This window comes from Petromyzon marinus, chromosome 39 (assembly GCF_048934315.1).
Source record: "Petromyzon marinus isolate PM22_M1 ecotype Great Lakes invasive population chromosome 39, UKy_Petmar_22M1.pri1.0, whole genome shotgun sequence".
NCBI classification, from domain to species: Eukaryota; Metazoa; Chordata; class Hyperoartia; order Petromyzontiformes; family Petromyzontidae; genus Petromyzon; species Petromyzon marinus.
The window spans coordinates 7,884,226-7,909,132 of NC_133705.1; the positions used below are offsets into that span (position 1 = coordinate 7,884,226).

The window sequence follows — 24,907 nt, forward strand, 5'->3', positions numbered from 1 at the left end:
GTCATGATCGCGGTGATGTCATGAGCGCGGTGAAGTCATGACCGCGGGGATGTCATGAGCGCGGTGATGTCATGAGCGCAGTCATGTTATGTTCGCTTTGCCAAGAGCGAGCGTCAGGCGGAGGGGAAATAGACTCCACCTCCTCATTCTCCCAGCCTTCTCCCAATCTCCCCTTCCCAACCTCCTCCTCCTGCCAATCTTCCCCCCTCCTCATCCCAACCTCCCAATCTCCCCCCCTACTCATCCTCCCAATCTCCCCCCCTCCTCATCCTCCCAATCTCCCCCCCCCTCATCCTAACCTCCCAATCTCCCCCCCTCCTCATCCTCCCAATCTCCCCCCCCCTCATCCTAACCTCCCAATCTCCCCCCCTCCTCATCCCAACCTCCCAATCTCCCCCCCCCCCTCCTCCTGCCAATCTTCCCCCCTCCTCATCCCAACCTCCCAATCTCCCCCCCTCCTCATCCTCCCAATCTCCCCCCCCCTCATCCTAACCTCCCAATCTCCCCCCCCTCATCCTAACCTCCCAATCTCCCCCCCCTCATCCTAACCTCCCAATCTCCCCCCCCTCCTCATCCCAACCTCCCAATCTCCCCCCCCCCACCTCTCAATCTCCCCTCCCAATCTCCGATCCCTTAACCACGTCGGCGCTATTGTGACGTCAATGTTGAGTTGAGAAAGGGGGACACCCCCTCCCCCCCCCCCCCCCCAACAACCACCACCACCACGCATAGAACATTCTTCGTGGAGATGGAGCGATTGAATTGCACTCGAATACAAAAGGGGGGGGGGGCAGGTATGGAGAGCGCTACATCGCACTGTCGCAGACGAGCCAATAAATTAAAACGACTGCGCGTTTATAAATCTACTAGCTTAAGCGACGTCAATATTGAGTCACGTTTGATGAAGAGGGAAGGTGGTACCGAGAGCCCCCCACCCCACCACCCCCGGTTGGTTTTTTCTCGCCAAATAATTGGAAAGGAACGTGCAAAAGTGATGTTATTGATTACACAAATACAGGTAAGTCCCCGACTTACGACGGAGACGCGTTACTTCGCCCCCCACATCGTAAGTCGAAGTTGGCCCTAGCCTAGCCAGGAGTCTTAAAGAATGGTGACAATTTAGCAAAAACAGAGCAATTTACAGGACCGTACTGTATAAACTATATACTCTATGTATTAATTACAATACTGTATTGCACAGTAACATTTAAAGTAAAAAAACAAGGTAAATTCTTAGCCTACCTATATGAACTGCAATTTCAGGAAACAATCCTATTTCCTATAAAACAAACTTTTAACATGCATTGAACGTTTGCATCGTATCGTGGTAACCCTAAAAATGAAATCGCTAAATCTATGTATATCATACATGCATTGAACGTATCGTAAAGTATCATGTTCTACTGTTACTCACCAAGATTGTCCGTCGTCTGCACACTTGAACGATGTTTAGGTTGTTGATGGCTACATTAACTTAGTTGTCGGAAGAGGAGGATGGCGATGATAAAGTTACAGTATCGTACCTCGTACGCTGCTGCGTTTGCCTGCCGCGAGAAATTAAAAATATTTTACAACTTTGTCATATCGCTATCGCCATCGTAAGATCGAAATATCGTAAGTCGGGGACCATCGTAAGTCGGGGACCATCGTAAGTCGGGGACTACCTGTAATACGTAAAAAAACAGTTTCCGTGGTGTAATTTTTTTTTTAGTTTAGGTGGTCACCTGCCCGAGAGGACGTTCCCCCCGAGGAGATGGAGTGAAGTTTGCTCGCTGGAGGAGATATCCCGCGCCTCCTCGAGCCAATGCCATCAAACGTTGAGTCAAGGACGCCACTGTGTAGTGCGATTATATCATGGGCGGGGGAATATCGATTAAAAACATTTGATTACTCTACGTATTTTTAATCGTTGAATATAGCGACCTCACGACCCTATCTCCGATGAGCACGGTTGGCTACGTGCAGTGCGAAAGAAGTTGAACGTACTCCTCGCTCCTGAGCTCATCCCATCGCTGCATCTCCGCGGTGGACGTGCCATGGGCTACCGAATTCCATCAGTCTCAAACGACGACCATCCATTCCTTCTCGTGATGTCACTGCCCAAGGCCACTTTCATTCATAGCCGTCGACGTCTCTTTACATCCGAATGTTTTCGAATGCACCAATACACGCAACACGGTTGCCCAATGTTGGTGCGACGGTTCGAACCAGTCCGGCAATGGCCCAACGTACGCTTAATGGGGACCTCAAAGAGCTACCTCTGGGATGACTTTGTGACCTGTGACGCACACAACAGCAGAGGCAGCACTTTCCACGACTCAGTTTTTTTTTTACTTTTGCGATCAATTACTCGGGCCCGTGAAGCATAGCATAGATTCTCCACCCCGCATTACAGCAAGACCTTGAAGTAGCCATCAACTAAAAGTGTCTGCATCTCATCACAAGGAGCGGAGTTTCGGGAGTGGCTGAACCAGAAAGCCAAGACTTCAGGCGAAAAAAGACATTCACGGTATTTTGCAGAATTATAGAATCCCGGAACTGGATGGATCAAAACACCAAGACTAAAATAGGAGACAGCTTCAGCAAAGCCTTTGGGTAACAGCAGAACTCGAAGTTTTCACCAATTACTGTCCAGGTGGCTGGAAGACTGCCGCAGGCATGTGACGTGTAGCCCCACAGCAAGAGAGACGTTCACTGGATGGTGTTCTGAGTGTGGAAAAGTGAATGCTCAACCCCCCACAGACCCAGCCGAAATGTAAGCCCCTGGGGGGTAAGTGTTGTGTTTTTGAAAAGCTGGATTTTAATTTTTGGTAAAATACAGAAATCGTCAAAAAACATTTACAATAAACCGCCACACTGGGATCTGCGAGAGTGCAGCACGGTACAAATTAGTGGGGGGGGGGGGGGTGTGGGGAAAGATGTGCTCTCACCAATGCTGGGTTGTTTCCTCCGCAAAGTAAAATCAAATATTCCCAGACATATTGGAAACGTGAAGGCATGACCAAAAAAAATAGGCATCAACTCGTTCCATATTTACAAACAAGATTTACCCAATGGAAATGCATTTACAATGATTTAACATATTTTAAAGGTTGTAATGTTGGACCCAATAAATACACGAGCAAAGCAAAAATCGCGTACAATTTTGCTTGGCGTTGAAATAACTTAATGCAGACAAAGCAGAATCTTTCAACCGACAGTGGATCAAGACTCAATACAGATTAAACCAAAAAGGCAAATAACATCGGGATGACGTGTTCTTTGGAACAATGAAGTTGATAGCGTAAAGGAATTAAAAAAATACTTGCTTGGAGACATTACTGCCATCAACTTGCGGATCGAAAATATAAGACTGCAAAGAAAGTGCAGGCATCAGAGAAGCATGCAAAGCATTGACACACTGCTTGAGATTACTGGGAAACCAATAGGAGCAACATTGGCCTGGGAACACACAATGACTTTTAAGAAGTGGGCTTGGCAGGACACGTCATGAGAAGGGACGATTGCCAATAAACACAGCGGATAGTGGCGGTCAAAGGAGAGATCGCCTCAAAATGAACAACCACTGTGGAGATGGAGCAAATGAGATTAGTTCAAGCGCCGCTGTAAGCTGCCCTTACAACACTGCAGGACCGAGAGATATGGTTGCCAGTGTAGGACGGCCTTCATCCAGCGTAGAAAATTGCCAATGCTGAAAGTTTAAAACCTGCTCTTTTAAAGAACAGAATTAAGTGAAACGGCTTTAAACATACATGATGCACTCTTGCGTTGATATTGGTATACACTGTAAATCCATTTCTTTATTAGAATACAGAGATCAAGATTCCACAGATACCATCAGGATAATTCTGACATTGTTTTAAAAATACATCTAAAACATTGTCTAAGAGTGCCCCTGCTAAGTAAAATTGCTGTATGCTGTTGCAGAATGCGCCCGATCTCGTCAGATCTCGGAGGCCAAGCAACCTAGAGGGTAGCGTTTGGAGGACCACCGTGCATAAAACATGTGCTGTCGGCGGCTACAGGGCTACGTTGTGGGCAACACAGCAAAATATTTACAGCTCCCACCACTTTAGCAACCCACACGGACCAAAGCACGGTCAAAATTGCCACAACCCACGCAGCTTGGAGAGGCCCTCATCCAGCAGTGGTGACAAAAGGGCTGTACAAATAGGTTCTGCACAGCTATTCCCCATTGAGCAAAATGTATAAATGCATGGCTTGGGCCCTGGATGTAAATACGGACCCGTGGCTTCTCCAGGAACCAACCCAACCACTGCTAAAAAGTCACAATATCCTGGGTGAAAGGAGTAGGTGTGTTCAGCCTGTTTTCATGATCCAGCATGCACAGGGCTGGCCTCTCATTGCCATACGCATAACGAAATGCACCGAATCATCGCTCAACATCGATTCTTACACTCACGATCTCACGATAGTAACTTCATAGTTGCGCGTGCGAGAATAATTTGCAATTTCCGTCACTGTATGCACATCATATACCGACGTCATGACGTTCAGGAAAATGCAGCAGACAATACTGTACAAACTAGACGGAACACAAATGAGAAACGATAACAAATGAAGGTGATGAGAATGAGATAATGAATTGATTCTTGAACAGAATCTAGACCCCGAATCGTGACGCTTCATCACATCCCTGGGGTGGGGTGAATTGTTGCGTGCCAAGTAACCACCAGTGTATAAAAAGAGCATTGGGCCTACACAGCTTGCCGTGTTTTCTGGTTGTGCCAAGCACCGTTCGGCACGTCTGATGTTTTACTCCCAAATTGGAAGTTGTTCCCAACTCGCGGAACAAAAAGTCAGACATGCCGAACAGCATGCGGTATAACCCGACAAACGCATCAGAGCTGTAGGGCACAGCCGCGTAATCGTATGCAGCAGCACTGGGCCCTAGCCAATGAAGTTGCCCCCCTCCAAATTGGCCCTACCTTGGATAAGGCATTCAAAAAAATCAGGCTATTCGTAAGCTATTGCGTGGCAAGATAGCAACTCAAACTACACCATAAGCTGGCCATTCTAAAAAAAAAAGTAGCAAATACCTACACACAAGTTTAGCACCAATAACCGGCATCAAAGTTGCGATTAGAGTAATTAAAATTACACTCGCAACTTAAATCAACAAATCCACTCTTAAGTAGCACCATATACAGTACAGTTGAATGGTGAAATTCAGTCATTACAGGCACCCCACTACACTAGACTACGAAGAACTCCCCAAAAGTAATGATGCCTGCTATATATTTTTCTAACTTTATATTTCATGAGGCAATATACACAATTTTAGATATTCATGGAAATGTCACGACATTGTCAGCTGCCCTCCAACACAATTCCAGGCCAACACAGGAGCCTGAGAAAATCAGAGACCATAGCAGTCCAAATGGACTCTGTTGGCCCCCCCCATCCACGGCACATCCCAGATCTGGCACTCAACATTTTAATCTGTTCAGCATATTGAAGAATGGCTGTCACACAAGACACCAATGAATCATTTAACCAGTATGGAATTCTGGCCTGGTTCCACATTGGCACAAGTGCTGCAATAGTGACAAGTTTATCCTAAAAGAGCGCTATATAGCTCAAGTGGTTTTACTCGGGGGAAATAAACTTCGGATGCCGATGGCAACTATGTTGAAAAAAAGTCTGTTCACGACACTGCCACGAATATCTGAAATATTGCATTGGCGTGGATGTGGGAGGGGGCCATGACGTTGAAGAGTAATGGGCCATGAAGAAGCACACGTGTGCGCACGAGTGCAACTGGACGTGAGAGTTACGCAAGGCGTGCACGTGCAAGCACAAGGTGGCAGTGAATGGCTGTGAATTCGTGGAATTTGCGCCGTGTTCTCGTGCGTGCGACTTACAGGTCACTCCCCCCCCCACCCCTTTAGGTTTCCATTTGGAGAAAATAGTGTTCGATAACTACCCAATTATTGCCCTCCATGGTAACTATCGTGTCCATTCAATCATTCAAGTGACAAGCACGCATTCTTAACCATAGCTGCCCAGAGATAGCATTTTGAACAAGCCTATCACACCATATCCCGCAAATCACCACAAGTGCTGCTTAATCTCGAGTTCTCAATCGCACATAGGTTTTCACAGCCACTTAATCTGAGCGTGGTCCTTCTGGGTTAAGCTACGTGGTCCAGTGAAACCTCCGTAAAACTTTCACCACGCACCTGCTGCGGGCATCTTCAGGAGTTGAACTTCATTTCATCTCAGCTCTGCACTTCAACTCGTGAAGATGCCTGCAGTAGGCCCCTGGTGGCAAAATCTTGAGAGAAATGTTCACCACAGCCCAACCCACAAGACGACACTTGCACCCGAACGTTCTCATTAGCTGCACCGATTTGTGCCACATGCAGTTAGGTAGGCCAAGCGGATCTCACAGAGACAGGGGCCAGACTGCATGTACAAGGCCACACCGTCGTGTGGGCAAGCCACACTCAACTGGGGGAACTCGAGGTACTCTGTCATAGTGATGACATTATTTTAGTTCAATCCTCAATTTAAAAGTCAACTGAATACTTTCAACTTCTAATATGGTCACAAATCCTACAACACACTTGCTTGGGTTCAAATTGTACCAACAAAATGAGACCACCGAATTCGGTGATTCCGAGGTTAAAAATTAGTATACAAGGATTCCTCCATCCTTTCTGTGCGTTTTATACAACAATTCAAGAAAACGTTGCTGCAGTGTTTTAAAAGGTCGGTCTTCGGAGCCACTATCCGAGTACCAATGATCCGTGCGAAGAGCTGATGATCATTGAAAAACCATCGGACACTTCATTCAGGCAGCCGTGTGCACCCAGCTACCAAAAACCCCCATCGCGTGATCAATATTTTTTCAGACAGGGCGATCCATTTATAGACAACTCGGGAGAAAATTTTAACCAGATTTGTATGTTCATCTCCCAGCAATGTCTCCTGACACACCATCCAATAAATCCAATGTAAAATTCTTACAACATTCAACAACGTGCAAGTAGAGGTCATTCGAAATCACTGGGGTATCTATAAATGGGTCACCCGCCCCACTTCAGGCTTGACATCACTGTACGGCGGAAAAGACATCAATTTATACTTTCAGAAATAATGTACATGCAAAACACAAGGTACATCGGACGTTTCCGGAATTAACGCAAGCGCATTCCTCAGACCTATGTGCAATTTCAAAATAAGTTAAGCTCTCCAGTGTGTTTTCATGTTGTAATGCGTGTTTGTTAGGCACGACATCCGATGTTTCACTCGCGCGTACTGGGAGATTATTCAGGAAATGGAAAAACATTGGAAAGCTATACAGCACACAACCGCGAAAACCCAACCGGTAGTTTAAGATAGTTTTTTGTTTGTTTGACGCCTGTAAACAATGGTAATTTCCTCACATGCTAAAACATCTACTCAGTCGCGATCAATAAAAATAATAATAAAAGTTGCTCGGTAACATTTCACGTGAACCTGCGGAGGGTTTGAAGGGGGGTAAAAACAATAGCACCCGTAACAGCCCCCCTCTCCAGGAAGGAAGATGCAGCACTTCCCCCTCCTCCATGCGCTCGTCGATGAAGCCAAGGCCCGAGCAGTAGGGAGAGCATGGAAATGTTTATGCTGCAGGTGAACGTCGCAGCCTCTTTCAATCGACAAAACATTTAGAACACGGGCCCCCCCCCCCTCCAATCACCCCACCACCCTCCTCCAACCCTTCCCCACCCCTCTGCGGCGAGTTTGGTCACTACGCAGGCAGCCGCAGTAGTAACCTGGATTAGCGGGAGTCAAACTGGGTTCTGGGGGGTGGCTTGCGGGGCAGGCGGGAGCCCGGGCACGTCCATGCCCTGCCCCTCGAACTGCGGGATTATCCAGCCGCCACCCGGGCAATCGTCCTGCATTTGTTGAGGAGAGTCCATGGAGATGTCCGCTGTAAACGGGGGAAAAAAAAACAAAAAATAAAGTTGGGACAACAAAAATAATCACACATACACGTGGATTGAGCAATGCTTTCCCTCCAAGCATGTCTTCGGAACTATTGTCACTACTAGCCTTTTTCCCGTCCAAGGACGGGTGTATTTCAGTAAATCTTAAACTTGCAAGCGAAAAGCAGACCGCGACGTGATATACATTGCATCAATTCGTGTGCAATTTGTAAGGCCGCGGTGACAGAGACCTATTTCATTTGAAGGTTATAATCCCTTGTTCATCATGGCGTCCTTTTTACTTCTATGTCTCAACAGCGTTACGGAGATCGCGTGATGTGAGGGTTCTGCCTTTGTAGTGAGGGTTGCAAGTTGACGCCAAGGAGGGGGAAGGAGGTGCCTCGCCCCACCCCCCCCCCGTGGAGTGCCGTCACCCGTTCATGATTATTAATGAGGGGGTCCATGTGGAGGACATCACATGTTCATGAGTATTAATGAGGTGGGCTGGCCGACGTGGAGTGACGTCACGCGCAGGACAGACATTCTTGGCTCATTATAGTAGTAAAAAATAGTAAGGAGGCCGACAGCTGGCAGGGCAAAATACGTTTACGTAATTGCATAGAGTCCTTTGTGCCCAGGTTTGTCTCTCCAAGTGTTGGGTAGCCGCTTTGAGCAACGTGGCAGATTTGCAAGAGGGCAATTTTCCCTCGAAGCAACACCAGTGCTTTCAATGTAACCCTCTGCATTGGAGAAGCTGCAGCACGCAGTGTCAATCCACTCCAGACCGTGTTGGTTCTTGAGGTTTGTTCGACCACACACACCTCACCGTGCTGGTCACTGTGGCTTTGTCCAGGTGTGAACCTCTTTTGCGCATGCCGTTACATGCACATTATCAGCCTTGTCAATCCACCGCTGGATCCACACAGGATCAATCCAAATATTACTCGCTGCCGACATCAGTCATGGCAATGAATCGAAGTCATGGCCGCCAAGCTAATAGCGCGGTGCACTAACCCACTGCGCCACTGTTCATCCCTTGTCCGTGTATATTTAACATGGCAATATGAAGTGGTGGATCACACGGCTCGCTCGGCGACTAATGGAGCGCCATTCGTGGTACCTGGCTGAAGCTGAGCGTAGTTGCAGGACGTGCTCTGTTCCGACTCGTTAGGTGCTCCCCCGTAAGCCGCGTCGTATCCTGGGTCGTGCTTCTCCTCCTTGATGGCCATCAACTTGGCATCCTCTGCAAACACACAGGCATAAAATGTTCGTCATCAGGCCCCCATTAGTGAAATGCTACCCAGCTCGGTGAAAGGCGAGCCACAAGGCCGAACCAAGGAAGTCAGTACACACCTCTTTTGCATGTACATACATGTACACGTTCAGCCCTTTATCAATCTACTGCTGGATCGACACAGTGCGAGTAGCGAGGGTTATTTAAAGATACGTCACCATGCAGGGCACCTTTTTAACACGTAGGCTTTCGCGACCAATATTATTCATAATAAAGGTTTTTGGGTTAGATCGCGTTATTTATAAATGTGTCGTAACCCTCCACCACCCGACACGGCCAAACAGTAAAAAATGTGTCACATTGACAAAAAGACAAATAATTCACTACTTTAGCCCACCGGTGTGTTGAAGAGTGAATCAACTTCATTTAAAATTTTAGTACGACGTTTCGCTGGTAATTACATCCAGCTTCATCGGGCAAGTCGCCAGAATGGTAAAGCCCTCACTTGCTCCCGGTCTTAAATAGAGCAGCAGGGTGACGTCATCATTTAACGTATTCAGGTGCAGCGATTTTAGGCGGAGGGGGGGGTATTGTAATTATATAATCGATTGGTAATCAGTCAATGGTTATGATCAGTAATGAGTTGTTGATTAGTAATCAGTTGTAATGTGTGTTATTGTGATTATATGCTACGTTAGTAATCCGGGTGGTGGAGGGTTACGACACATTTATAAATAACGCGATCTAACCCAACAACCTTTATTATGAATGCAGGGCACTGTTGGTTGAAGGCAGAGCTTAGACGTATGGTACAGCAATGGATGTTGCTGCACTGCTTTCTGCAACTCCCTTGTTTACACCACTGCTGGCAGAAGGGTCTTGAATATAGGGAACCAGGCAGCCTCTCGAGGATATTTTGGCCTACTCTTCCACATTGGTCAGGCATAGTACAAGACATTTGAATACCCGCACTTTACCCCACCACACGCACCCTGCTGATCGGATAAACGTGGTGGAGGGTTGGGATTTGAAATACTTGCACCATTGTTTCAACTTCCAAGCCAGGAGATTGAACCAGCTACATCGAAATTAAAAGTGTGTTGTTCTGAAAAATGGAAGGAACTAAAAAGAGAGAAAGACCCAACAGAGAATGACGACTATGGGGGATTGGTGCCAGAAAGATGTGGACTACTTGCGCATACAGGTAGTCCTCTACTTACGATGGAGATGCGTTCCGACGACCCCATCGTAAGTCGAAAATATCGTAAGTCGAAGATGGCCTAGCCTACCCAGGAGTCTTAAAGAATGGTGATAATTTAGCAAAACAGAGCAATTTACAGTACCGTACTGTAGAAACTATATACTGTATGTAGTTATTAATTACAATACTGTATTGCACAGAAAAAATGTAAAGTAAAAAAACAAGGTAAAATCTTAGCCTACCTATATGAACTGCAGTTTAATAGAAAGTTTTTTCAGGAAGCAATCCTATCTGCTATATAAAAAAAAAACTTTCAACATGCATTGAACGTATCGTATTGTGATAACCCGAGCGCTGGTGAGAGTGAGGCATCACCACACAAGGCGGGAGACGCTTACATCCCAGCAGCGTCCCAACGCACAGTATCGTACCTCGTACGCTGCTGCGTTTGCCTGCCACGCGAAATTTAAAATATTTTACAATTTTGTCGTATCGCCATCGTAAGATCGAAATATCGTAAGTCGGGGACCGTCGTAAGTCAGGGGACTATTCTGGCACAAGACAGGTGAAAGTGGAAAAATTAATTACGAAATGTGCAGTGGACACCTACGGGGCTATCTGACTATAGATCGTGATGACCTCTGGATTTTAAAGTCCAATGTGCGAACCATTACACCACGGCAGCAATCTACCCACTTCTAAAAAGGGTCCTTTTAACAACAATAAATATTAAATTATTTTTTTCTAAACCACAGCTTCCAAATACTTGTATCACCCCAGGAAGCCATAGCTGGAGAAGGGCACCACCTTTAGCCTTGTGCAGGTCGAAGGTATACTCCGTCTCCTGGATCTCTTCATTGGGTGTGACGCCCTTCGTGCTGTTCCTCAGCTCCTTCATCTTGATGTAGAAGTGAACCTTGTCCTGGGCGCGCGGGAACTGGGCACAGCGAGCGCTGGACGAGGGCATCACGTACACGATCTGCCGTCATGACGGAGGAACACACGGACAGATAGACACATGCACACACGGAGATAGACACGCGCATGCACACACGCGGTGGGTTTTACAACGTTCCTCGATGGGCAGATCCCATTTCTCAGCAGTTGTGTACGTTGCACAGCCCGTAAAATAACGATTTTAACTATTAGTACGTTCGGTATTCACAGCTTTCTTATAGCGCAAGGCTCATCTGAAGGCGCAATGATTCACGGACGGGTATAGTCTGCCAGTAGGGAAGCAATGTTGCCATGTGGGTTTATCAAAGCCTAGCATGAACTACTTCGGAGCTGAGGAACAGCTCAGAACAGTAACTGTAGCAGCAGCGTCCGCTTGCCCTCATGTAATACACTCGTGACAAACAAAATAAACTGATCACAAACTCACAATGTCCGTTTCAGGGATCTTGTTTGGTTGCTCACCAAACTGGAAATTTTTTATCTTCTCTCCAAAAACTTCCTTGAAGAAAATTTCAAAAATGCCTGAGGAGAACAAGAATATCAACTCAATTTTATAATGATCTTGTGGCACTCACATTTGATGCACGTGCAATGTAAAAAAATAACTTCACTCGTACAACACAAGTCTTTTTTTAGTGATCAAGGGTCACTTCTGCAAATTAATCCTGGTCTCTTGGAGTTGCCACCTGGTTAAACAAAATAAACATGAGTCACACGAGCGTGTTTTTTTTACACACCGGTGAAGTTTCAGACGCTTACATTTGCCGTTGAAGACTGCGATAGTCGGCTTGAACTTCTGCAACTTCTGCAAAAGAATCTTCCCTCCTTCCCTGATCTCCTTACTGAAATCAAAACACGCACACATACACACACACAGGGACACATTTTCTATAAAGTAGATACACACAAATTAGACAAAGATCCCCATATAGTTTACATAGCTCGTTGGAGAATGTGATGTTTGGGAGACCTATGAAGGTCTACACAGCACACAAGAGTAATGTTGTGGCCAGAATGGCGTACAGTTGCTCGTTTTCATTCGAATAAAACAGTAAATTTAAAACCCAGGGGGGCAAGCTGCAAGATCCACCACTGAAATTCCTGGTCTTCAGACGACACAGCAAACACATGCAGGTGAATGTCAGTTTTATCACAAGAACACTATATATGCAGCGCATATCTAGTAAACAGCATCAGTTCTGCTATTCGACACAAGGCTACCTACCATGCGTAACATTCGATTATAATCGATACAACGCAACACAGATTGTCTTCAGTTCGGTGAGCTATGGCGGGTGACAGTTCACTGGTATTGTGGGAAGTGTATACTACCACTTGGCCTGTGCTGCAAAGCCAAGGGCCCTGTTGCTTCCCAAATTACTATGGCACGTCACAACACGCTCACCTCCCACTGGCCGGAGAGGCGGCTTTCGATGTTGTACTGGTGGACGTGGACCGTTTTACAGACCCAGTGACCATACGTGCAATTTTTTTTTATCTCAATGTCAGCACCAGATTGTGCCATCGGCATCACGTCACGAGACGAAATAACCAATCAGCTCTCTCGGTGCAGCAGCCGTGTTGGGAGGACGACCCGCTGAAGCGGATATCAATCACAGAGCAAGCGGGCAACAGGGCCTCGTACCTTTTGAGATCTTTGCTGCCTGGCGTGGTCCGCTCCACCATGTTGGTGAATCCAATGCCATATTTTTCTGGCAGAGACTTGTCATCGAGATGGTTGAGAAGCTGGTCTGTGAGTCCAGACAGGAATAGGCACTTCCCTAGAAAGAAAGACAGGATATGGTAAATTAGGTCTACAACAAACTTGGGAAGATCTTGTGGAGAAACAGCAGATGCGCAAGAAAATAGGTAGACACTAGGGATGAGTTTATATCTATGTTAGTATGCCTATTATATTATTAGGGGATTTTACATAACCCATAGATTCCAGAGTAAGGCTAAAATAGAGCATAACTCTAAAAAACTCTGAAGTTGAGCCCAGTTTGTACTTGGATGGGAATCTAGCAGGGAATACCAGGTACTTCAGGCTTGGCCTGCAAGGTGGGTTAAATAAAACTGCGGATCTTCAAATATTACTCACACGTGGGATTTCTGGGTGCTCCCATTTTCTCCCACAAGCCAAACACTCATTCAGTTCATTATCCATATATCTCAGGGCACGCCTGTGATTCAAGACTCAGTTTGTCTTTTATGGATAAATTAAGGGCATTTCTATTTTACCAAAGCTAGAAATACGTATTTTTCGTCAATTACAGCAATTCACATAATAATGAGCTTAACAACAACAAAAGACATTAAGTAGTTTTGTTGCTGGCGTTGTGAATGGTCGGTCCTTACAGAAATGGTTTCCTGGTCCAGGGTAGTGATGCCCCTTATAGGCTGCCATCAGGCCAGGGTTGATGCCAATCTAGAGAGAAAAGCAGCAACCATCATCATCATTGTATTCATACAAAACACACAGGGATCATGTATGCTATCACGTATGCAAACCTTCCTAACTCCCTACTTTTGTAATACAGTGAAACTTCAATAACATTTTTGCATAATCTAACCAATTTTTTTTAGTGCCACAAAATCCTCTATTGAATTAACAATCAGTTTCCCCACATCTACCATGCATCCGTGTCCCCTGATACCTCTTCACTGCCACATCTGAGCTGAGACAGCATGGCTATTTGGCGGGGCCGAGCCGTGACACACTGGCTAATATGCATCCGGTTTGGAGCAAAGCAGGGCCCAGACCAGGGTGAGACTTAATGACTCGTATAATTAGCGTGACAACAGCAGCCAGTACACCGAGGACACGTCACCCACACGTGTCTCAACTCATGTCAGCAGCACAAGCTTGGCTTCCGCATTGGGAAAAAAGACATGGCACATCCTGTCCACCAGCGGCCTAACTTGGCATGGCTACAATGTGCCAGTTGAAAAGTGGTGTAAAATAACGATTTAATGCTTTGCCACATTTAACCTTCAATGCCCGAAAAGGGTGGTGGGTGGTGAGCGCTGACTACGATTGTTGTGAAGCACAAGGAAGTGAACTTGTGGGAATTCTCACAATGACAATGTCGAGGTTGAAGGTGAGGATGTCTGGCAGAGTCTTCAGCAGTAGCTCCGCCTCCGTGACACCGTTGAATCGATCCACCTTCCGCTTCACCTTCTGAAACGAGTCCGTGATCTTCTCCTGCTTGCCGCTGCCAGGTTTCCTCCCTGGGCGTCCCTTCTCCTTGGGCGGCTTCGGCTCCTTGGGGGGCTTGGGCTCCTTGGGGGGCTTGGGCTCCTTGGGGGGCTTGGGCTCCTTGGGGGGCTTTGGTGCTTTGGGCTCCTTGGGTGGCTTTGGGGGTTTAGGTTCCTTGGGCGCCTTCGGAGGCTTTGGTGCTTTTGGTTCCTTTGGAGCCGCCCTCTTGCGTCCTCTGCCAACTGACACCAAAAACATCATAATCATCGGCTAAAGAAAGGCACACGCGAGGGGACGTCGATGATGAATTATCGTCAGCAGGTGGCATTTACATTAAATTGGGGAACACCGATGTTAGATCATGAATTGCCATCATCCATGACAAATCCACTGCTAGATGAAGACCTCGCCAAACCGTCAACATTTATCCCATTCCTAAGATGCAAAAAAATCCTACAAGCAGCTATACAAACTAATTTCACCACTCCATCTCTGCAGTAGATGAGACGGTGTTGTTGACTGCAAAGAAAGTATTAGAATGGATCTGAACTTGCATCTGCGATCCCCTGCAATGTTGGAAAAAGGTCACAAATTGGTTGGTCCATGTGTAAGCTAATCCATGAATAATAATCACCACCAGCAATGATCCATCACCTGTGTATAATATTATTGCATGAAATGCCTATGACGAAATCAGTGAATGACCCTAATTTTGTCAAATACAGGAAAATGAACAGTGGTGGGAGTGACTGTCAAGCACAAAACAGGTGTTGTAGGCTGCTGCGGGGCTGTGCTGTAAGTCGTGCAACAAAATGTATTCTTGTGCTGTACTATGCTCCATTTAGGCTCTGCACCTTAACCTACCTACCCTGTTCAGCGTGGCGAAGCAAGATCAACCCCCACGACCTGCACTGCATGTTACGAATAAAAACTGTACCCGTTATCGTCTCATCAAGCGCCCTCTTAGTCGAAGTCACATGGCAAGGCCTCACCAGGAACGGGGTTGGCCGGCTCGGGAAGGGTGCCTTCGGCTTGTGGCCGCCCGGCAAAGTCCGGGCAATGCGCCGGCTGCGCGTTCTGTAGTTGCGTGTAAGCCGGTTGGTGCGCTGGTTGGTCTTCTCCGTGCGGAGACTCCGGCGAGTGCTGGCCGCTCCACACGAGGGAGCCAGCGGCGTGATGGCTCATGCCGGCCGCCAGCAGTCGCTGGTACTGCATCTGCAACACCTGCGGGTCCGCTGCGTTTAGCCTGTGGGAGCAGTACAAAAAATGCATGAGCAAAGCGTGCTTATTTACCGCGTAGGTGTTCGCATTTGTGCCGCGCGTAGCTCCAATGTGTTTTTGGGTTGTACCGTGCGATTAATCGGCATGTGTCCAACGTTTCGCTCCACCTGCTGGGAGCTTGTTGAGGAACAGAGCTTATTGCTTCTGACTGAAGCTCCCTGCACATTTCGATTTAAAGCTTTCGTGACTGCAGGGATTCATCTGCTTGGTTCTTTCGGTAAAGTCACGTAGAATGGAAATAAAATAATAAAAATAAAACATTTTTTATTTTATTGCTTTATTTTTATTATTTTATTTCCATTCTACGTGACTCTACCGAAAGAACCAAGAAGATGACTCCCTGCACGTGGCATGAAACAGTGGACATGCCACATATACGGCACAATCCGAAAACAGAGAGCAAATGCACAGTTTCGTTTTTAATCGGTGTAAATTACCTAAGGTTCGTATTGGAAACAGGGAAACAGACTAAAGAAATGGAGCAAAAATTGAAAGCACAAATAAGCATGGAGAGGCAAACTGGAGGAATTACACCGAAAAAATTTGATTGGCGAACGTACGCTTATCGACAGATAAGAAAAGCAGGCGGACTTGGGCAGGGAACATCGTTAAGGGATGGCCAGCAGCCGAGACCAACGATAGTGGCAGCTAAAGGAGAGAACGCGATTAAGGAGACGTGCACAGAACTTCGGAATAAGTGGCTTGTTAAATGTAAGTCAGCAATTTGGAATTTGGATTCGTATGACAATAAGTGCATGGCTTCATCGATGGTTGAGTCCACTTATGTTTGAAATATGCAGTATTTTCTCCATGTAGGACGTCGATCATATATACGAACACAAAATCTACTGTCCTGTCAATCTGCTAGAGAAAGGCCTCCCCATAGCAATTTTTCAATGAGGTTTGACCATATTTCACACTGGTCAATGTGTGTTGGGAAAGGTGGGAAGGAAGCATAGGATCAGTTCAAATATCACTCATTGCTGATGTTAGCCATGGCTGGGAATCAAACTTAAATCGGCAGGCTCAGTGCGGTAAACTATCCACGACACTGCCTCTATCATGCGGTTACTTCATTTTGGCTTCTAGTCAAGGATGCAACCATTGACACCACATGCTTAGTAATTTGATGCAATATCTTTGGATGTGTCTAAGGCATTAATTTTAATGAGGAAGAATATAATTTGTGGCATAACGGCACACATCACGAATATTAATGAATGGACTCTGGTTGCTTAGGATGGAAAGGATTCAGCAATGCATGGCGATTAATACGAATTGCCACCATTCGAGGGTCGTAATTTGAAAATCAAAATTTTCGTCCCATTTATGGCATCTCATTTGTATTGTTAGTCTTGTATGTTGTGCGTCTTGTTTGCTCCATCTCGGTCATTCTATGACCTAATATTGCGCCAAATGTACATGTTAATTGCCGTATTTTCCCGCATATAGCCCGCATGCACGGTACTCGTACATGAAAGTCCTTCTGAGCCTCAAGGCTCTTTGATGGTGCTCCAGCGGGTGGTTGACCAATTCACTTACACGAGTTAGATTTTAGTTCTTAGCGAACTTCATGAAAATCTCTACTTAATGTGTGTGGCTGTACGTGTCAAATACAATTAATAAGGCTGCATGTGGGAGGAAGCCAGAGAAAACCCACCATGCAAGCGAGGAGGGGAGTTGGGGTAGAGACACTCAAGCAACACCATTTCCTAGACACCTCGTTGCTGTATTCCCACAACACCTGGAAAGTCCTGGCGGTCACCCAATCCAAGTACTAACCAGACTCATCACTGCTCGGCTTGCTCGATGCAACAAGATCGGGCGACATTGAAGGCAATTTGATTGAAGGGCATATTACGTAAATTAATATTTATATGTGCAGACATCTTTAAAAAATGTTTCTCATGGAACAATTATCTCAAATTTAGTTGTACCTGATGACAGTTGCTTGTGTTGCAATCGAAACGTCGTTCTCTATTATTTAATTTACCGAAAGAACCAGAGTAATTCTATGCATGTACGTCGAATGGAAGAATCGATTTTAGTCAATGAATGAATCAGCACCATGCCCCGCCCCCGAGGGTTACATAATGAGAGGCGCTCTAATCAATATTAATTAGCTCAGGGGGCAGTGGGGGGGGGGGCAGGAGATGGCAGGGGCATTCAGAAGTTATGTTTGTCACATGGAGAGCCATCTGGCACCCGCTCCCTTCAAATGCCCCCACGGCTTCTACACGTACATGGAATATAATTAATTACGAGGGATGCAACGATTCGTTAACCGAAAGAAAAGTCTTACATTCGCGATCATTGTCGTCATGACAAATAATGATGGCCTCCCCAACCCCAATTGTCACGATTCAGAGTTGCTTTTCAACAATCGCCAAGTTAACGCTTCGGTGAATGGTAGCTCCAGAAAGACTTGAACCCATTACAATGCCTGCAACGTACAAATTTAAAAAAGTGGCAAATTTTAACTTAACCGCACTGGTTCGGTACAACCGGAATGAAAACCCTTTAAACTGCAGTACTTCCTTGAGATGGTTTCAAATTGGCAAGTATTTGGGAAATAGTTTAACCTAGTTTCCAATGGTCAAATTGGTTAAACCAAGTCGGTTAAGTTCTCCGCCACGTGGAATTGGGTCGTTAGGTATAAACACTGTGCAGTAAATTTCCACATCAAAGAACAAAACGTGGTGTGAGAGGCGACTAATCTACAACGGAGTGGTATGAGTAATATAATGATGAATAAGCTCACGTGTCATTCACATCCACTTAAACGGAAAATAGAGTCGTGTTTTCAGATGCATAAGCCTAGAGAGCCCGATACAAATGTCAACCCGCATTTATTTTAAGCGGGCAAACCTCGCTCAAATGTTACTGATCTGATCCAGCTCTCGCTGCCATCAGAATGTAATTGTAATCCGAGCTCATGTTGCTGCAATGGTAGTGAACTAGACTTTTACTAAGCCAGATAAACCACTTGATTTGACTAAACCAGTTCAACAGCCACTGTTGGGAGTCATTTTCAATTCCAATTGTGTAGGTGATAATCACAATGTAATGGACAATCCCAGCTAACAACGCTGCCGTCATTGTAATTCTTAATCACAATGTACCGTAATTGTAATCCCAGCTGAAAAAAAGCTGCTATACATGTTCAGAGTGAAGAGAGGCTGGTTCTTGCTTCACCAAGCCAGTTCAGCTACATGGTTTTTACTAAACCAGTTAAACGGCCAGATCTTTTATAATTTTCAATGCGTAATTGGCCATCGCAATGTAAAGCCGCAACTGTTACTACGCACCCTATTGGCTATTTATCCAGTCCAACCAACTTGAGTCTCTTAATTCCACTAAAACCAGTTCAACGTCCGAACGTTGGGGAGGACGTAATTGACAATGGGCAGTGTAATTCGTAATCGCAATATAATCTGCATTGTAATTAGCATGTTCTCCTCGTGGTCGCGTGGATTTTTGCTCCGGGTCATCAGCTTCCCCCCTCCCTCCACATTTAGATCGAACATTCGGCTGCTATAACAACAAATTTCACGTGATAAGCCATCTACGTTTTCAGAAGCGACCTGCGATAACCAGGTCGCTTCTGAAAAAGAGCTACATAATACATTGATAAAATAACACAATATTCTCACGACGTTTCGGTCACAACACAAGCGGCCTTCATCAGGTGAAGAGACGAGACTGTCCTCCAGTCTCGTCTGTCCTCCAGACAGTCTCGTACCTTCACCTGATGAAGGCCGCTTGTGTTGTGACCGAAACGTCGTGAGAATTTTATTGTGTTATTCTATTTGATCAATTTATTATTTTATTCTCATTCTACATGACTTTACCGAAAGAAGATGAATTCTTGCAGTCACGAAAGCTTTCAATCGAAATTTAAGAGCTACATAGCTCAGGTGGGGGGGTAGGAGTTTAAGTTTATAATCGGCATGGTCGGAAGGCCCCTTCCTGCCTCTTGGCACGGCCAAGCGAGGCCCACATGGCGCGCGTGACGTCACCAACGGTCGTGGATTTAAACGACAATGGGGGCGGGGCGACAATGGAGGGGCCCACCACGTCACTATGTACATTTAAAAACTAAATTTCGATTTAAAGCTTTCGTGACTGCAGGGAATTCATCTTCTGGGTTCTTTCGGTAAAGTCACGTAGAATGGAGATTAAACAATAAAAATAATAAGTGGGAATTTTATTGTTATTATTATTGTATCTCCATTCTACGTGACTTTACCGAAAGAACCCAGAAGGATTTAAAAACTACTACCACAAAGAGTCCTCGGTCAAACGCAGAAGCGAAATTCTTCTGTTAACCGAGCACCCCCAAAGACCACGCTGTCATGAAACGGTGGTGCTGTGTTGTTATACTTTGAGGGTTGAACTGTGGTGTTTTTTTGGTTGTTGCAACGTCACGTTTTTTTTAAACTCACACTGGACTACTGTATTTTAAAAAGAAGGGGGACACATTGTCCCTAAACAATTCCTCACTTTGCGTTACAATTGTTAACGATCGTAGTCTCAGGAGGAGGTAAATAGAGCACTACTTCAAGAGTACTGTACTAAACTTGGTAAAACAGTGATGGCACCAAAACGTCAATCTTCAGGGCGGTACAACATTGATAGTGCTTAATGATAATCTTTACTTTTGATCAGAATACATTATATTAGTATGTAATACATTATCAAGGGGGGGGGGGGCGATAACATAAGTAGCACAACGCGACAATTTAAATGCAGTTAAAGTATCAACGTCATCTTAGGGGTTCGATAAATTAACTACTACACCCATTTCCAATAGTTAAAAAATAGAGTACCGCAACCTATGTTAAAACGAAACACATTGCTATAAATCATTAAAAATAATTACCCATTTCATTGCTCAAAAATCGTCGGCCCAATGGATGGACCGGCTCCCGTCACGTTAACGTGGAATTAACCAACCATCGGTTTCGCATCGAAATAATTAGGCAGCTCTGGTGCTACGTTGTTGGCAGTCCAGCAACACACCCGTTGTTGTACAGTACTTTCTATGCTGCCACGTCTATGCCTCAACCCTCACACGAACCAGCCCGGTGAAGTATGGTCGAATTAAAATAATCCTAAACAACGTAGGGAGGAAAGGTCCTCGTCTCGCGATGGATTGCCAAAAGTGGCTTCTACAAACGTGCAAATATACGAACAGTGCTAATCATTAAACATTGACAAGCGCGGTGAAGTATGGGTTCATACAAACACAAATCCTACGATCCACGTGGCGTGTCGTGGGTGAAAGAGAGGGCCACAATCCAGCAGTGGATTAACCCAGGTGGTTGTACGCGCTCAACCGAATGTACCACCTGCAGACCGTGTGCCCACCTCCACTCACCGCAACAACTCAACTCGTTGTTGCGGCCAACACAAACCACACGGACGCCATCTCTCACCAGCCAAAGGCAGGGGGGGCCTCGCTACCCGCAGGTAGCACAGCGTCCATTGTCGCAGAGTTCAGTAGAAGCAGGAGCAGCAGCAGAGGCGAAGAGGACACGGGGTGAGAGGAGTCGAGCAAGAAACCCCGGCAAGCATTCAATAGCGAGCTGAAGGGAGAGGGGGGGGGGCACTGTTCCGTCTCTTATATAGGCCCCGAAGAGATGAGCCAACACACCAAAGCGATATAGCAGCCGAAGATTTAAGCAAGGCACCGGCGGGCCGAGTAAATTGCACGGCGACCGCTGGAGTGGTTGTTGCAGCAAGACTGTAGCGGCTTAAGAGAGATACCCACACACGGGCGCGGACGGAGCCTTGTACCCTTTGTGTCAGAGAGGGGACACGAATAAAACTGCTGCTCGCAAAAGGCCCAGGGACTTCCTCCAACAAAAGAACGGACGATGCCGGCAAATTGTGGACACGCCTTCGTTACCGCCCCCTTTCCCCCAAGTAACTCCGCCTCCCTTTACAGACGGCCCCCGCCCTCTTTATCAATAACTCCGCCCTCTGATCGCGTAACCCCCGCCCCTTTTAGCCATCTAATCCCGCCCTCTTGTCGGAACAGCTCCGTACCCATGTCAGTAACCCCGCCCCCCGCCACCAACTCGCCCCGCCTCGCTCTGCCCCACCTCCGTAATAGCCCAGCCCCCGACGGGACAGGCACGCGCCTCTCGACCAATGGGCGTTGGGCACATTGCAAGAGAAGGGGGGGGGTCTGATAAGCGCAACTCCTCCCCCCCTCAACTTCGCAGTGGAGGGGAGGGAGCGAACCAATGGTGACGTCATCACCGCCTTCCCACAGACGGACTCCACCATTTTGGAAGGCGATGATTTTGAAAGGACATGACGTCACATCGATGTGTAAAACTCAGCGCCATCTTGCATGGGGGGCTGGGGGTTGATTGACAGTTTTTGGTTTAAATCGTGAAAACTCACCAAGAGATTGGTCGCCAATTTCATTTTAAAAACACATCTTAAGTGAACATAGCCATACCGTGGTTTTTCCTGTATTCTCCTACAGGGCAATTGAGTTTTCAGGTCCATACGATGCATAGCCGTTTCATTACGGCCACAAAAAAACATAATTTGTCTGTGTTTCTCTCTTGTGATGGGCCTTTGTAGGATGAACGTCGACATTTATAAGGTCACGGGGTGACCAATAAGATCTGAGTTTGTAATATGGTAGGGCACTGATAACGGGTTGATAGGTATGCATATCTCTTAAACACTGATTTAAATGTTAGCTGAGAGAATTTGTGACACTCCAAGTGGGTTTTTTTGTCGTTGCAACCGATCCATGAACACGTGATCGTTTCGCTATTTCTACAGTTAACGTTGTGCTATATTAATGTTTCATTGTGAATGTTGGTTATAAAATTGACCGCACCGTGCACAAACCAGCCGAACTGAATTCGATTCTCTGGCCACGGCTCACAGTTGCGAGTCAATTGACCGAACCCCTTTCCTACAAAACCAGCACCTGACGACCAGCGTGGTGAAGTATGGTCAAACAACCCCGCGTCAGATCGTTACGTAACCCGGAGGAATCCGATGAGCTATGAAGCGGCGTGAAGATACCCCTCGACCAGCAGTGGAATTGACAAACCGACCGAAAGTGAAAATCGACGACGAAGCGTGCCTAGATTAGACGATCATTCATTCATTGTGACGTCACAAAGCTCTGCCCCCCCCCCCCCCCCCCAAATAAAACATGCTTCAAATCGCTTTAAACTATTGTCATTGTAGTGCGTATTTAACGTTGGACTGCACTCTGATGTTGTAGGAGAAAACATTTATTAAGTAAAACGTGTTGTCTATATTTGTTTAAAGTTTCGCATTTTGATGTGACGTCACATTTCTCACCCCCCCCCCCTCGTCACACATCGTCACAAATGTCTGACCCCCTCCCACCCCTAGGTGCGTGACGTCATTTATGGACGGCCCCCTAGGGGATGACCCGAAATAGGGCAACTTTTCGAGAGGCTGTTTTTGAACTAAAATAATAAAAAAATGTATACCTCGTCACACGTGTAAGGGGCCGTCCATAAATAACGTCACGTACATAGGGGGGGTCAGACATTTGTGACCATGTGTGACGAAGGGGGGGTTTGAGAAATGTGACGTCACATCAAAATGCGCAACTTTACATAAATATAGACAACACGTTCTACTTAATTAAATATAGTTTTAAATAGTTTCACCTACAACATCAGAGTGCAGCGCCACATTAAATACGCACTACAATGACAATAGTTTAAAGCAATTTGAACCATGTTTGATTTTTTCTTTGGGGGGGGGGGGGGTGGCAGGGCTTTGTGACGTCATATTTGAGGGGGGGTCTGACTTTTTGTGACGCCGTGTGACGATGGGGGGGGGGGTCAAAAATCGTTCAAAATCGCGTGACGTCATTTATGGACGGTCCCAAAGTACTTGTATGTTGACATAGTAGCAATTAAACGCAGCCTTTCGGGCAAGAACACGATCTCTCTCAAGCTTTAGCCCTACCTGCACCTCGGGGCGCTCTCTCATATTAAAACACGTATTATTTTTTGTCATATTTTCTTTTTGGGGGTCATATAAATGAGATATACATGCTGTATTAATTATTAATCATGTTGGTCACGAAATCCCGCGTGTTAAAGCTGTTGCCGCGTTGGCGGTGGGGATTTCCGAGTAGAGACGTTAGTCAACACGTTCATCAATATTACCGTCTTAACATGAACACTACTCTGGCAACAAAACTGACACCTTTTTTTTACAAGGAGTCATGTTTACATTGACCACAATACCTGCGGACGGAACGCAAACAAAACATCAACAACTCTGATAATGTATGTGGCACTGTCCTTGAAATTGATTGGTCCACACCCGAGACAGCTTTCTTTAGAGCCTCGTCTCACATGGTGTTGGACCAGAAGACGCCAAAAGGCGCACAACTCAAAGACAATGCACCACCAGAGTATGAGAGCTCAGGGTAAGCATATACACCATTGGAAACCTCATTTGCCAGTAACAAAATATAATAAAAAAATTTACCCTTTTATCTGGCAACAAAACTGACACCTTTTTTTACAAGGAGTCATGTTTACATTGACCACAATACCTGTGGTCGGAACGCAAACTAAAAACAACAACTCTGATAATGTATGTGGCACTGTCCTTTTGTTGCCAGATAAAAGGGTAAAAAAACAATGATCATATTTTGTTACTGGCAAATGAGGTTTCCAATGATGAACACTACTATTCTTTGATGGCCTCTGAAGAAGGGCCATTGCACGAAACGTCACAGTGTTATGGCTAATGTGTTGAGGTGTGTGTGTGTGTGTTGTTAATATGTACAGCAAGGGCTATACCAAATAAATTAAACTATGAAACTGGCTCATAGATCATTTAGCACCCCCACCCCGCCACCGGCACGCTAGAGTTGGCACACAGACGTCAGCACGTGGCTACACGCGAGTGTTTGATCAGTGACACAACATCCAGTGCAGCTCGTTGTCAAGCCACTGCTGGATGAGGACCACCCCACGATGTGTGTGTGTGGGGGGGTTAGGGTTAATTTGGCCATACTTCACCACGATTGTTCAGTGTGGATTGGTTGAAGCTGGCCCAGGTCCCGGTTC

The 24,907-nt window shown here is 46.1% G+C and overlaps 1 protein-coding gene and 1 non-coding gene across 3 annotated transcripts; both read right to left on the reverse strand.

The window, feature by feature from the left end:
• Positions 1-7,524: 7,524 nt before the first annotated feature.
• Positions 7,525-21,698, reverse strand: LOC116950514 (G/T mismatch-specific thymine DNA glycosylase-like). 2 transcript variants are annotated; one of them, XM_032968346.2, is made up of 10 exons: positions 21,580-21,698; positions 15,518-15,771; positions 14,406-14,767; positions 13,685-13,754; positions 12,972-13,107; positions 12,086-12,168; positions 11,754-11,848; positions 11,177-11,348; positions 9,055-9,177; positions 7,525-7,939 (listed from the first exon to the last, which is right to left on the reverse strand). In XM_032968346.2, the coding sequence occupies exons 2-10, from the start codon at positions 15,738-15,740 to the stop codon at positions 7,797-7,799; spliced, it is 1,407 nt and encodes a 468-aa protein (XP_032824237.1). In that variant the 5' UTR covers positions 15,741-15,771; positions 21,580-21,698; the 3' UTR covers positions 7,525-7,796. The 2 variants fall into 2 exon arrangements, with proteins under 2 accessions (XP_032824237.1, XP_032824236.1); XM_032968345.2 differs by lacking the exon at positions 21,580-21,698 and adding an exon at positions 21,245-21,578.
• On the reverse strand, positions 12,637-12,729 carry LOC116950588 (small nucleolar RNA U109). Its single transcript, XR_004404048.1, has one exon. It is a non-coding gene; the product is annotated as a small nucleolar RNA U109 (small nucleolar RNA).
• Positions 21,699-24,907: the final 3,209 nt, after the last annotated feature.

Bases quoted from the DNA above. Each gene is read 5' to 3' on its own strand.
- LOC116950514 (XM_032968345.2), bottom strand. From the start codon at position 21,294: ATGGACGCTGTGCTACCTGCGGGTAGCGAGGCCCCCCCTGCCTTTGGC. The intron at 15,772-21,244 runs GTGAGAGATGGC...CTGCTCCCACAG, and splicing joins GCCCCCCCTGCCTTTGGCTG to GCTAAACGCAGCGGACCCGC. The intron at 9,178-11,176 runs GTGGTGCCCTTC...GTGTGTTTGCAG, and splicing joins CGACCTGCACAAGGCTAAAG to AGGATGCCAAGTTGATGGCC.